Below are 15,871 nucleotides of genomic sequence, written 5' to 3'. Positions count from 1 at the left end.
CCATGGACGGTGACAGCCCTCAGGGAGGGATACAGGATCCCCTTCCTGTCAGAACCGACCCCGTTGATCCCCGAACATCGAGCGGACCGGCCGGCGCCCAAAGGCACGGAGAAGAGAGCAGCCCTGCAAGCAGAAGTGGAAGCCATGTTAAGCAAGGGAGCCCTACAGCCCGTTCAGGAGCCTTCTCCGGGTTTCTACAGCAGGCTCTTCCTGGTGGAGAAAGCAACGGGAGGTTGGAGGCCAGTCATCGACCTCTCGGCTCTGAACAAATTCATCAAGAAGACCCCCTTCAAGATGGACAAGCCGAAGTCGGTGCTGGCGGCCTTGAGAGAAGGGGATTTCATGATGTCCCTGGATCTCAAGGATGCTTATTTTCAGATTCCCGTACACCCCTCCAGCTGGAAGTTCCTCAGGGTAAGGTGGGGTTCTCAGACCCTTCAGTTCAAGACCCTCTGCTTCAGTCTGTCGACGGCTCCACAAGTGTTCACGAGGGTGTTCACCCTGGTCTCAGTCTGGGCACACAAACAGGGCATATCCCCTCGACGACACCAATCGCAGAAGATGGCCCACTTCCCCTTGTAGACTGCTGCAGATGATCTAAGCAGGAATTCAGAAAAAAAAAAAAAAAAAAATTTTGCTTGAAGATGCTGGATAACCGACATGTGTGAAACAAAAAGGACGCCACATTATTGTGGAACCTCTGCAGGTAGGGCTGACAGAGGAGGTTGCACAACCTGGGTAGTTTTTTCGGTACCTTGATGAGGAACATTAGATCAGTGAACAATTCAGCTTGTGCCCACTTGGGAACCACCACGGTTATCCTGGCGTTCGGAGTCTCCAACACTGTTCATGACCCGATGAATCAGGCAGAAAAGCATAAGCATCCAGGTTGCTACAGGAATGTTGGAACCTATCCTTCATTGCCGTTGCCTTGTCTGGTCTGGAATTAAAGTGATACTCTGGAAGTGTCTTGTTCAGGTGTTGCAAATAAGTTGTTCAATGGGAAACCCCATAGGGCAAGAAGCCTATCTGCTACCACTGGTAGAAGGGACTACTTGCCCTCGGCAGCTAAGCGTATAACAATACATTTCACGTGTCTGGCATTTATCATACTGACAGCTCCACAGTATTGTCCAATGCGCCAATGTATGTCTTGCCAACTTACACAGGTCATGCGAAACACTCCCTCCCTGCTTGTTGATGTAGGCCACTACATTAGTGTTGGAAAGCTTGCAGGGCTATAAGTGCAGCTCACTTTTCCAGCAACTACTTGTGCAAATCCTTCTCTTCCTTGGACCACAGTCCCAGGACAGTGCTGCCCCTCAGGTGTGAGGCCCACCCCTCCTTCGATGCATCTGTGAACAGCACCATTTCCGTAGGAGGGGATTCGAGAGAGAATTCCCTGGTGGAATATTGCAAAGTGGCACACCCCCTTGCCCAATTGTCAAACCAGGATGCACCTAGAACCTGGAGGCTAGTCATCAATACAAACTCCATCGCCGTAGATTTGGAAGCTGAAAAAGAGATACCGTCGTATTTCACCTTCACCAAAGACACCTTTGTCAGCTTCTCGCATCATCAATTAGCAAAAGGTTCGGAGGATTATCTTCTACGCTGTTCAGAGAGTAACAGAAGAGAACCTTGTTGGACTGACTAGACCACAGTGAGTTTTAAGGTCTGCGATCTGAAGGGTCTATCTGAGATAGCCTGGGCCAAAATAGTTTGAAGTTAAGGCAAGAACCATGGGGAGCAACATAGAGCAAGTTGATGAAGGTAAGGCCTGCTCCGATGAGTTCAGACGAATTCTCCAAGTTTCTTTATTTTTCTAAAGAGTGCCAGGACCTTCAGTAATGTCGGCTTCATCTCCAGGTTGTCTCGTCTCAGGAGGCAAAGGACCTTGATCTGAAGTAACTGAATCTGAGGGATCCCAAGAGATCCTCCCTGGAGGATGGCATCACCACCAGCTTAGCACAGAACCGATCAGGATCTAGAACCAAGCCAGTCCAGTAATCTTCAGCACTAACAGCAGAAGTTTAACTTGTCACCTTGACCATGAAGATGCTCGGAAAGTTTGTATGTCTTCACTCTTGTGTGATCTTACACATTACATGTATGTGACAATGTTTCCAAAATTTATCCTCCCTGGGAGGGGGATGGTGCTAAGACAATGGCTATGCATTTGGATTGGGAGACAGAAGCAGCCCGTTGCAAACCAGGAGAGATATTGTGAGGAGCTACTCATTCCTTCCGGGAAGATTTCTTCGCTTCAGCCGTGTCAAAACCTAAAACCTCAGGAGATAGAACTTCCTACTGTTTGGAGCAACAAGGTCTCCTCTATCGTACCTTGAATAATTCGACCCATAGGCTATGAACGCTAGCAGTCCTTCCTTAGAAGATTTTCTGAAAAGAAAGAAGGCTTGTTTGGAAGAACAGTCACAAATGGTCTTTCGACTGATAGAAATCGAGAAGAAGAAAAGGTTTTCTCTCTGCATTCCCCCTGAACACTGGGTGGAACGAGATGATCGAGAAGATTTGTCACCTGATCGGGATGAGTATGATTGTGGTGAACCTAAGAGTTGTTAGGAAACGTTTGAGAGTAACGTCATTTACGGGGACAAAAGTTGTGATCGGGGTTAGCCTTACTGTCTCGAGGGGAGCAAGACTGAGCTGCACAAGCAAGAACGGGTAGTACTAGGCTTCCTAACCATAAAAGAGGGAGACGTATGCGATCTTGCTCGTGGAGATAAGTGACTAAAATGATCAGGGTGATCAAGCACGAGGAAATCCAGCGAGTTATTGTGCTCGTGGCATTCGGTCTCGGTGATCGTGCTCGTAGTGACAGTTTCTCACAGGAAGAACATACATAAGGGATAGAAGAGCCTAGCTTCTACTTCCAATGGACAGGCAAATCCAGACGATTGGAAGCCTCTTAAATGTTAAACTTTTCTTCCTCATAACTATCTTGGAAGAGCGCTTGATCACCAAAGCATCTTAGGGGTGTCCCAAGGTAGGAGAGGAGTCATGAGCACTAACACTTGGTGATTAGTTTCTTATGATTCCAATCCCGGGAACCTTGCACTGAGCTTCCTTCCTGGGGGTTGTGTCTCGTTGCACCGTTACTTCCCCCATGAAACTGAGTATGGTTATCATTTGTAGTCTCACGAGAATTTGAACAACCAGTCATGCTGTGCTTTGGCAACCACCTTGTCGTTGTCTTCCTAGAGGCAGCAGACGACACCATGGAAGCAGAAGGAGAGCAGAGCCACTTAATCACCACCTTTCCCTTCTTCACAGTAGTCAACAGACTTTCATCTGTTAACAACAACGTTACTACAGGAGGGTTTCGTCCACAGGAAAAAGTTCCTGATGAATAAGCTTGGCATCAGGGGAGCTGGAGAGAAGGAAGCCGCAGAAGACTTCCGAGTGCTTCATCATGCACCACCTCCGCAGAGGGGGCCAGAGAGAAGGAAGAAGCAGAAAACTTCTGGGCTCTGGCACATGTTAGCACTTCCTAAAGTTTCTCAGAAGATGGGGCACCTTCAATCCCAGTGAAGGCCATACATACATACATATACCAAGGCATTTCCCCAAATTTTGGGGGGTAGCTGACATCAAACAAATGAAACAAAAAAGGGGACCTCTCCTCTCTACGTTCCTCCCAGCCTGACAAGGGACTCAACCGAGTTCACCTGGTACTGCTAGGGTTCCACAACCCACCCTCCCCCGTTATCCACCACAGATTTAGCTTCATAACGCTAAATCTCCTACTGCTACTACCTCCGCAGTCAACCAAGGCACCGGAGGAAGCAGCAGGGCCTACAAGCGCTTGCCATTCATTCCTATTTCTAGCATGCTCTCTTACCCCTCACATCTATCCTCCTATCACCCAGAGCTTCTTCGCTCCATCCATCCACCCAACCCTTGGCTTTCCTCTTGTACTTCTCCCATCAACTCTCGCAGTCAGCCATTTTCCATTCTCTCAACATGGCCAAACCATCTCAACACATTCATATCCACTCTAGCTGCTAACTCATTTCTTACACCCGTTCTCACCCTCACTACTTTGTTTCTAACCCTATCTACTTAAGATACACCAGCCATACTCCTTAGACACTTCATCTCAAACACATTCAATTTCTGTCTCTCCGTCACTTTCATTCCCCACAACTACGATCCATACATCACAGTTGGTACAATCACTTTCTCATACAGAACTCTCTATACATTCATGCCCAACCCTCTGTTTACTACTCCCTTAACTGCCCCCAACACTTTGCATCCTTCATTCACTCTCTGACGTACATCTGCTTCCACTCCACCATTTGCTGCAACAACAGACCCCAAGTACTTAAACTGATACACCTCCTCAAGTAATTCTCCATTCAACATGGCATTCAACCTCGCACCACCTTCCCTTCTCGTACATCTCATAACCTTACTCTTACTCACACACCCTTCCAATTTCTGTCACTAATCGGCCAATCTTCTCTTTTGCGTCCGCAACCAGTACAGTATCATCCGCAAACAACAACTGATTTACCTCCCATGCATGGTCATTCTCGTCTACCAGTTTCAATCCTCGTCCCAGCACTCGAGCATTCACCTCTCCCACCACAAAATCAACATACAAGTTGAACAACCACGGCGACATCACACATCCCTGTCTCAGCCCCACTCTCACCGGAAATCAATCACTCACTTCATTTCCTATCTTTACTTCCTTTGTAGAAACTTTTCACTGCTTGCAACAACCTTCCACCAACTCCATATAACCTCATGACATTCCACATTGCTTCCCTATCAACTCTATCATACGCTTTCTCCAGATCCATAAACGCAAGATAGCTTACACAAATCCAAATCCTGGCAAAGGTTGTCAACACAGATACAGCAGGGGGAGAAGGTCGAGAGAGGAGGAGTGATGTATTGCTGCATCTACGGAAGGACCACCCACCTGCCTTCTCAGAACTACTTTTGGAAAATCATGCCAGTCCCCATTCCATTGACAGGGTCCCCCAAAGAAACTAACCTTGGAAGAAACCTTAGGGGAAACAGCAATCTTTGTTTTCAAGGAGGGGAAGCTAAAGAGTTTTTAAGGCATCAGCTTAGGTGTGCCCTCTTGATGCTGATGAATACTTCTTTGACTTCTTCCTCTTCAGAAAAAACACTCTCTGCTAAGGCCACTCCCTACACTCCTCGCAAGGGGTTTGTCAAATCTTCAATGATGAAGGGGGCCCACCTCAGGCTTGCTCATGTAATGGCTGCAATGGTAGCCATCCTTAGCTGGGAAAAGATGCACATCTGCCTTAGGGGTGGACAACTAGACAGATAACAATCGCTCTGGAAAAGACACAGAAGATTAAACACCCAAGGCAGATGCAGCAGGGTACATTTGTACACATCTGCAGCTGAAGTGAAAGTTTAGGTTCCTCTGTCAGGTAGGCTCTTATCCCCCTCCCCAGCAACCAACTATGTTTACTGCATTAAAAGCTTAATCGCCGTTTAACCCTCGCCTACGTCATGCTTTTATTAAAGGTTGATGGTTTGTATAACGTTACAACAAATATATGTCAGAGAAGGTAACTGTTTTTGTTATTCACAATCAACAAACACACTTGAATGAACTTGCCAATTTAGTCTTACGGGTCACCACCATACAACTGCTTCAATTCCTATGTATTTTCAGTAGCCTTTAAATTCCTATTGCTTGATTATGTAAAAAGTACTGTGCTTAATAATTCAATTTTGTAGCAAATATTTGCAAGCACAGTTTTATAATCCAAATAGTGAAATATTTGTAATTTATCAAATTCTTAAAACTATTACACATCAGAAAATACACATTCAATGACTAAGGAAATAAGACAGGCAAAATTACAGGTGGCAATCAAGGGTACATATCCCATACTGTTTAACCATTCAGGCTTCTGTGAAGCCTTAAAATTTTTCATTGACTAAAAAATTATTTTGTGAAGCTTTTGGGCTTTTCATTAAGATTTCATTTATGAACTAAAACATAAAAAGGCTAAACCATAAATGCCGTAAGAGTTCTCATTAAGACTTCATAATAAATTCAACTAAAACACGAAAAAGCTAGACCATAAATGTAGGCAGTAAAGGTAAAACTCAATCACAGAAACATTGATTAATTTTTCTTTAAATCTATGTACAAAAATTATGTATCTACAGTTTTCAAAACTGTTCAAAATGTCCACTTGAGGTTACAGTCACTGGCAATAAATACATACAAAACAGATAAGAAATTAAAAATTCTAATTATCTGCCTGATGTAATATTCTCTATGTTGCACTTACTATACTTATAACAACTGACATCTTCACGGAAAAGTAAATTTTGATGATAAATCGTATGGCTTAGTAATATTTATAAAATATTAAGTGCACCATATATGGTGAGTTAATTATGAGTACATAATAAGAAGTTCTTTTTACACATAATCAATAATGTTCTTCAGCATCTGATTAATATATAAAATCCTCAATTATTTGCTTCTGTCTCTACATCATTTTATCAACTCACTTTAAACCTGACAAAAGATGGGTTTTCTGTAAGATGCAGGTTCCGACAGACTTTCTATATACTTACTTCACAGTACATAACACAGTCAAGATAATAGGGGTCAGTTATGCCAGATCTATCACAGAAATAACAAAGGAATGTTGTGATCTACTAAAGACAACAAAACCCGCACATAAATACAACAGTTTGGGTTTATAGTAGCATCATTAGCAGGAATAAAGGGAAACAAGACCGTGCTATTATAAAAAAAAAAACAGCAAACAGTTCATTTATACGCAGAGATTAGCATCTCATCTCAGGTTTTTTCTTTTTTTTTAAATTTGTGGAGACCATAGCTAAAGTGCCTGAAGTCAGAGGGACTATTCAATATATTTTCCATTCACCAATCAATCGTTAAAAAAACATACCCATAGCACAGTTTGATAACACTTAATTTACATCTTGCAACTTTAGATCAAATCCAACATGAAAATAGAAGCGTCTAATTACAGATAGTTTACAGTATAAAATAAGTAATCTTAATAAAATCAAAATCAAGTACCCAGCTACACTTAGACCATAAATGCATCCGCATTCAAATTCCATGCAAATTAACTCTTGGCTGAGTGGCTCACCGATGCAGGTGGTAGTTTTCTCTCCCTCTCTCTAAAATATGACCATGACAATGGTCCCACTAAACAAAAACATGAAATTAATTTTAAAGACCATACTGTATTTAAAACTTTGAGCATATTGAAACATATAAAAATATATTCTGAAAATGACAAGCATTATATATCCATATTTCGAACTATTAGAATGAACACCTCTCAGAATAACAAGAACAGGGTATATAGAATGGAATATATACAAATACAGAACTTCAGTGAATTCCAATGAAGTGGACAGTTCCCCCAAAAACTAGTACTATACTGTTGTAGTTTAAAAATAAAGTAATGATCTATATCTTTAATGTTGAAATATACCTAACCTGCTCCAGTTTAAAATAAACCATGGACTGAAAGCATAAACATACCTTATTACACCAATTGCCACAGGATCTAAACTAAACAATACCAATTTCAGAATGTTAGTGAACTATATTTACTGGAAGAAATTAGAAGTAATGAACAAATCTATCTGTTTCCCCATTGATGGCCCGGTGCCGAGAACTTAAAAAAAGCTTTGCAAAGCTCTTATAGACAGACGACAGACTGCTACATCGTTTCCAAAATTGCAGTTAGTCTGAAGACTTTGCAGGATAATGTTGCAGCACTGAACAAACTACATGCTCGTATAAAAAATTGCACTTCTACACTTATGAGAACAATAATGCTTCGGTTTAAATCTCAGCTTCAACATGTAATCATTTTTTTCAGAACCACTACAATTATCCAAGGGGATTAATATATTGTATACAGAACTCTGGATATAGTGGATTCTTAGATTTCTTTGGACAGTACTCATTTCCCCTTTTTAATTTCAACTAAATCTATTATGCCTAACATTTCACATAAAGATTACTTGGCATATATAACTAAATCCAAAATTTTGAATTTAGTTAAGGACCAAAACACCAAAGTCAACTGCTAAAAATCCCTGCTATTGTTCATACTAATACAGTTACATTCCAATTACAATGTGCAGCATTTACCTATAAACTTTGTGTGTGCACCACATTCAATTAAACTGATTCTAAACTTGTGAGTCACATTCAACAAGGCTGAACCTACTTGTAGAATACGCAGTCTGAGCTAAAATACAAAGCATTGCTTAAGAAAAAAAATAAAGCAGCTTTGAGCTCATAAAAAGCATGTTTGTACACAGTAATGCAGTGGAACTTTTATAACTTTTGATTTTTGGAAAAATTGAGTTTCAAGTATTTTGTGTATTACTTTTAAAACTCAAATATTTGTCAGTTATGCAACTTTCCAACATATAAAGTTTGCATTCTAAGAATCCAAATACACAAATATGCAGCTACAATATTTCATCATGTTTGTGAATGCCTACATAAAATTTACAAAGAAGAACTCATAAGTCACTAATAAAGCCACTGGCTCAAGTCTTAACCCTGGAGATTCAAATGATGTCTCTAACAGTTCATATCTTGAGATTCAAAAGGATGTCATCTATAGATACATAAAACACCTGCTCAAAGAGAAATCTCATTCTATTCATTCTAAACTTTTTTTCCCCTCAGAATGCAAAAATCATTAAAAAAAAAAAAAATTTTTACACAGAGATAACCAAACATAGAATTTTAATAAAAAATATTTACTTCTATACTCAGCCTGTTCATATTGCTTTTTCTCTAAAGTTCTGTTTAATCGACACTACCAGAAAATTACAGAAGGAACACCTTGTAACCAAGAGAAGTAGATCCCATTGCTATAGTCAGCAACCGGCCAGGCAAATCTGACTTGTCTCCCACAAGCGTAGGCATACTGGCATTTTGAGAATAACAGTTATTTAAATAAGTTTAAAATCTAAAAACTCATCATTAATTTGCGTAAATTATTTTGTTTACAATGCTGTGCTTTTCCTGTGCAAAAATTAACAATAGAAAAAAATCATTTAAAATGCAATAACATCATTTTAACCTGAAAGGGGAATTTCTTAATTAGCGTGTTTTCCCTATGCAAAAATGCTGACAAATCTAGCGAGAAACATGGATAACATACTTAACTTAGGAGAGGGGGTTAGGCTAGGTTTGGCAATGGAATGAGAAGGACCAGAATTGCAATTTATTAAGAGAGGATTCACTGGACTTCTGAATTAAAAAGTGGAAACAAGAGATGCCAAGAGTTTTTGAAGCTTATCAGTATCTAAAGATGGCTGAATTGTGCATTGTCCAAAGATGGAGGCGTGTTATCATTGTCGCCGCTTTTATCAAGCAGACTAATCCTACCAGGCTTTTCCCCTGAAATCATGGAAAGTGAAACATACTCTGAAGTGATTATTTAATTAATAGTATTGCCCGTAACATGATAGACTTCAGGAACACTGATCATGATATCCCAGAAAAACTTCCCGTGTACATTCAAAGTAGTAATTACTAAGAAAGCCAAGAGAAACCATCTTAAATTCTTAATGTGTAACACGAAAGCAATCTGGAGAACGTGTGATCGCGGCCAATATGACGTAGAAACTAGAGATAAAAGGTTTCTGACTTGGCAATTCTGGGCTTCTTACCACTTGCCGTTAGAGGGTTTTATTCCTTTTTTTAAGGGCATGTATTAACTGAGGGGAAAGAAAATGGGAAAATTTTATGGGCAAGTGTCGACTAAAGATAGCTTCTGGAGAAGCAGCAATATGAACATTAGAGAAATATAGAAATAAGATTTTTTTTTTTATATTTTAACCAATAGCAAAACATTTTATGATTGCTCAGCATCAAAATGAGGCTAGAATTTGTAACAGGAAAAAATTTTATTAGCAAAAGGTTTTCTCCAAACAAAAGCAGTAAGCCATAACAGTTGTAATCTCTTGCAATCTCAAAGGGTTAAAGCACTTTCTATTGTGAAAGCCAGAACTGTGGAATGTGGCATTTTTATGTTTATCAACATTGCTTTCACAAAACATATTTGAAAAAAAATCACACTTGTAGTATTTCAGTTAAAGGAGCCACTCACTTTCATGTCGGTTGCAAAACATTCTTTTGTAAATATCTTTTGACAATCTACTTTTCTGTTATGTTTTGTTTAGTGTTATGCTCTTCAATAATAACCATGCATTAAAATTAGCTTTAAACAACAATTTTTCATGCAACTTAATTCGTAATTACTACACTTTTCCTAAAAATTAAATACCAAATTTGTGTATTACGAACAACAATCAATATCATTACTTGCCTTCTCAAAAGATCAATATTTTTTCCTTCAATCAACATCTAATAACTAAAGTTATGCAGAAATTATTGAGTAAATTGAAACAATTTCAGTCCTGGTAAAATGATCGGCTTGCAATTCCAACAACAGATCAACACTTGCAGAATTTTAATTGCAAAACTTGGACTACTGTATTCCTTTCATGACGGTAATCTGTATATGTGACACCATTATGCAGATGACTAACTTTGAACCTCGAAGGCCATAACTGTGTAAGTACGATTAGTATTTGGGTCAACGATGTTGCTATTGCACATAAGGTTTAAAATATGTAATGTATTGCGCTTTTGCTTCACTGCTCGTTAACTATCTGTATCAACCTATATATGCACCAACTCACTAGATGATGAAAAAACCACCAGTGTGTCTAAACTTTTCAGTGATTGCTCAGTCAATAAAGACCTATAATCAAAATATAACCTATTCTATTTCTCAGGAGAATGGGGAAATACAGTATGCAGTAGTAACAAAAAAATATTCCTAAACCTTTGACAGAAAGCTACCTTCTTATCATTATTAAAAAGTTCAACCACAAGAAATTTTCTATTTATGTAATAGTGTTGATAGCATACTCTAGAAATGCCTAACAATTTAGAATGGCCCTGAGTAAAGAACATCAACTCCCGGTAATTTTTTCATTTACCCAAAGGCTTTGGCCAAACAAGCCACACACAGAACACAACTTATGCAATCAGTTTTAATACTTCATCAATCTTCACTTGGATTTCATGCCCTTTACAACACCTACAACTATGCTGCTGATGATACTACTACTGCTTTGTTTTCAGATTTTACCCATTGCTATAAGTGATTGCTGTCTCCTATCAACCTTTTTATTTACATATATTGATCAGCCTTTTTATTTACACACATTGAATCGACAGTTGAAAAAATCCCTTGAGATAGAATGGAGTTCAAAATATCCCAGGAAAAGGGTAGTTGAAAATGTCCCTTATAAAAGGGGACGGTTTGAAATTTCCCTGAAAAAGGTAAGGTTGAAAATATCTAAAAAATATCATCCCTGGAAAAGGCTGCTGCATCCTATCAGACCCCTACATTTCTTCCCATCGAATTTTGCTCTCTCAATTCTTTCCCCGCATTTTATCCTTTCGAAAACCTGAATATGGCTTTCCCCGTCCATCAACCCCCAAATTCATGATCTTTTACACACACGGTTCTCTTCTCTTTGCGTAAATTATTCAAACCCCCTGACTACTCTTTGCTGAGCCTTCTTCATTACTTCCACTGCTCATGGCTGTTCCTCTAATCAAATAATTTCTGACCGTATAACTTCTCAAAACATCCTCATGCCATACACTTCAATTTTTCATTTTTGGGTATCTTTTATTGTCCTGATCTTGACTATATGAACCACTTCTGGTCTAATTATGTTCTTTTAAAAACTTCCCTTAAAACTTCACACTGGCCCTCTAGTTACACAGGATTTCATATTCATATTCATCTAAACATACTGTACTTTGTGGTTGCTTTTAGAGTCCATACCTCCATTTTCCGTTTCGTTTAATCCTAGATATTTAAGGTATCTAACCCTCTTGTTGTCATTCGAGCTTAATTCCTTCACCTCTCAGTCACAGATATCATTTTGATTAATCATACCAGCAAGTCTCAGTGTTAATAACTATCAACATTTCTATCTTTGCACAAACAAAGCAGTGAAAAATAAACAGCAACAAACCAAATTTTACTCAATATTTGAGCATAACAGTTAAAGATAAAAAAAAAAAACTTGCATAAAGAATGATCACATACAGTATACTGGTCTGGATTAGTACACAGAATACTGTGCTATTTAGTCATGTAGAAATTAATCCTGTAAATAACACTATTTACACTACATATGCAAATTCAGACTTAATTTTCTGATTTGGTTACACTATTTAATAATGATGAAGAGCAAAAGTGGCTGTCCGTTGAACAAATATAATAAACTTCTAATAATTCATAGCTTCAATGAAATATCCAAATAATTAAAGCAGGCTTTGACTTCTTAATCAAATAAAGTACTGAGCTGTTAATCAGACTTACAAAAGGCAATAGGCTTTGATTAACCTTGGTATTCTACTTGATCCAAAGCAGGAACATTTACCGAGATATATGTGTTCTACGGCACAAGGATGGAACACCGAGTTTTCACTAGTAATTTGATATAATTCTAACTCAGTGGTTGGATTAAACTATCTTTTTACATTGAAAACTTTCGGGTTTAAGAAACTGCATTCTGTCCTTGGAATTTAACCTGATTAATCAAGAATATGAGGGTCAGATATTGTATACTTCTTGCAATTGTGAATTTTTTTTTACTAAATCTGACTTTTCCATGAATTCACGAGATTCTAGTCTTGGATTCATATTCACCGGAAATATGACCATATCATTGTTCTGAAGGTTATCAATAATAAAGTTAAGTGAAGCTTGAAATTTTTGACAGACTGAACTACTACATGGTTGAAAGTGTGAGGGACCGCAGCAATTTACTACAAAGTACTGTACCAGGAATGTATAGATAAATATCTGCCAATGAATTAACACTCCACTTTACTTGCAGTGATTAGTGACTCATTTCATTAAGAATTTGTATCTTAAATGCATGAAGTCCAGTAAGTCACCCCATATAAAATTATCTGTTACATTTCTGCATTACGCCTGGATAAAAAAAATCTAGTCATATATAAAATGCATAATAGTCCATGATGACAAGTGAGTGACCTTACAATCTATTGAGAGTTTTTCCATTATGATGTAAATATTGGAAATAAAAGAATGCCAAATGGTGACAAGACGAAGTTTGATTCCTTAATTCCTTTTCTGCATGTTGAAAGAAAAACATTCTGACACTGTCACTGCACAAAAAAAAAAAAAGCTATCAGATGATTTGTTTACCTTAAGAACAACAGCTAAATAAAGAACATTGATTTCACAGCATCAAGCAATCGGCATTACAAAATTATATGGCGCACATATGCATTAATCTACCAGCTGACATACACAATACCATTATACATTTTCTAAACTAGCATACATCCTAAATCTTCATAAGGAACCAACAAGAGACTGTAAAACTTACCAAGTATTAAAGGAGAAAAAATATAATTACAGAAATATTGCAAATCTTTTATACTTTCATAACTCAGTCATACAAATGATGTGGCTTTTAAAAATATCCAACAAAACTGAATGCTGAAAAAAGCTCAAGCAATTTCCTCATACTGGAATGAAATAAATGCTATTTTTCTTACAATATGGAATGAATAACAAAGAAACTAAAGAAGTTATATCCTAATGATTTGGGCTAGCCTCTACAACAAAAATAACAAGTAGGGTCTTACCTCATTTTGTTTTCTCTATAATTAAAACAACAAGCTTGTTATTTTCTGTTGATCGCGGATGCGCATTTTCATGGGTAACCAGGACAAAGCTACGCAAGACACAAAAGTAGAGACCAACCGTCAACCTTTAGGAGCATTCTCCTTCAATTCCTATACAAAAGTGGAAGGAAAAAGCAAACCTACACTTCAAGGAAAAATTGACAAACTACCATTCAGTTCAACGATTGAACATGCTACACACCATCCCAAAGACTATATTACAAAACAGCGTCTTAATGAGAAGCAACATTAGAAAAATATTTCAACAATTTCGAAGAACAAATTTGCACAATCGCCATAAGAGGACCACAGCATTACCAGATTTTCTGGTCACAAACTTACAGTAGTATTCTGACATTACTATTTAAAAAGAAAATAAAAATATAATTTTAAAAAAATTCTCATTACTATAAACCCAGCAAAAGACATTCTTAAAATAACACTTGAATATTTGCATTACCAATATGATACTGCAAATGTATATATATATATATATATGATATGATATACTATATACATACATACACACAAACATACACATATATATAAAAGATACATATAAAATATATGCCATTACATATATTTCTATATCTTATACATATATTATATATACTTCCATGCACACCTCTACGTAATATGCAATGTAGCACATCACACAACTATAACTTACTCATAACCTGTGTGCAAATACTATGAATATGAACATCAATTGAATTATTTTCATGTGAGTAAACTGATGAAGATTACTTCCTAAGGTTATCAATACATATAAGTACATCTTTTGTTTGTTAGCATCATCATTTAAAATTTCAGAAAAAAATTTCTGCAGTCTTAAGTACAGTAAAAAATATAAATATGCATTTGCTAGCACATTATCCTTCCTGAACATAGTTCAGTCTCCTAAACTTTAAGTACAGCAACAATAAACTTTTTTAATTCTGTCAATTTCCTCAACAATTCTGTAACATCAACATTTCCAAGCTGCTAGTCTTATAATGCATGAAATTAGGCATAAGGCCATAAAATGCACATATATAAATATCTATTCTTTTTAAGAAAATATACACCTGCCTTATTCATGCAGCAATATTTACCTTTCCTTCACCTAAACAACTACTGTATTGCCTTCTTCTTTCGAGCAGTAAATAGGAGAGACCACTTATGCACCATTAAAATGAGTCTTAGATAAAATCATTAAAAACCTTATATATGATGTACTGTTAACAATCACATTTTGCAAAATAAGTACAGTGAGTCATTTTGATCATATCAAACATATACAAATAAACTTCAACTTTTGTAATACCTTAAAATCTCTATAATCCTTACATTCACATTTGTACCTCAAATGCCTTAGTGACAGTATTTGGCAGGAAAGGATTATTTGGGTTTGCATTCCGTGTGGCAAGTGCTGCCCATTCGGCATCGAATGGGTCACCCGGTCCCGTAGATGTTGTCGTTCCACCTATTAAATTGGCTGTCCCAGAGCCCCCGGTTCCGTTTGACGTTGTCCAAGAGGAACTCATTGGATCCCTTGTATTGCATGTAGGAGCATGATTAGAGGATGCATTTGGCGTAGCCCCTAAAGACGACGATCTCAGCTGACTCAGAGGGGGGTTGCGACGATTAAGAACTGCATTATTTCCTTCTTGATTTCTACGAAATAATTAAATCACAATGTAGAGGTAATATCACAGCCTTCACTTAAATTGTCATACACAGTAATTAGAAACTAAAGTCGAACACTAATTGATTTACAAAGTATGCACATAGTCTATGTGGCATTAGAAAGTTTCATATCAATGGTGATTTGGTTGGATTCTCTTCTATGAAAGAATTAAAATTATAGCAGATTTCCAATAGATTCAAATACAGTTCTATCCTGTAATATGTAATAGATGGGAAAAATTCTGTTGCCTCTGTTCTTTAAAAATTAATATCTACATTGCAGCAACAGTTTTTAGAATTTATCAGTAACATGATAAAACAACAGAATTTCCCAGAAATATTATTTACTGATAATTATATACTTGCATAATCACAATTAACAACAAACTATTTATGTACATTCCATTA

At 37.6% G+C, this 15,871-nt stretch overlaps 1 protein-coding gene across 1 annotated transcript in view; it reads right to left on the bottom strand.

The window, feature by feature from the left end:
- Positions 1-6,130: 6,130 nt before the first annotated feature.
- The window catches only part of LOC137622282 (protein numb-like), a gene marked incomplete at its 5' end in the record, with an annotated part of 41,047 nt that continues 31,306 nt past the window's right edge, over positions 6,131-15,871 (bottom strand). The window contains 1 exon segment of the mRNA XM_068352839.1: positions 6,131-15,451. Coding sequence (XP_068208940.1) covers positions 15,127-15,451 — 325 coding nt within the window.

This window comes from Palaemon carinicauda, chromosome 29, assembly GCF_036898095.1.
Source record: "Palaemon carinicauda isolate YSFRI2023 chromosome 29, ASM3689809v2, whole genome shotgun sequence".
Lineage (NCBI taxonomy): Eukaryota > Metazoa > Arthropoda > Malacostraca > Decapoda > Palaemonidae > Palaemon > Palaemon carinicauda.
The sequence above is the reverse complement of the archived record's forward strand: the minus strand, read 5'-3'. Positions and strand labels throughout refer to the sequence as shown.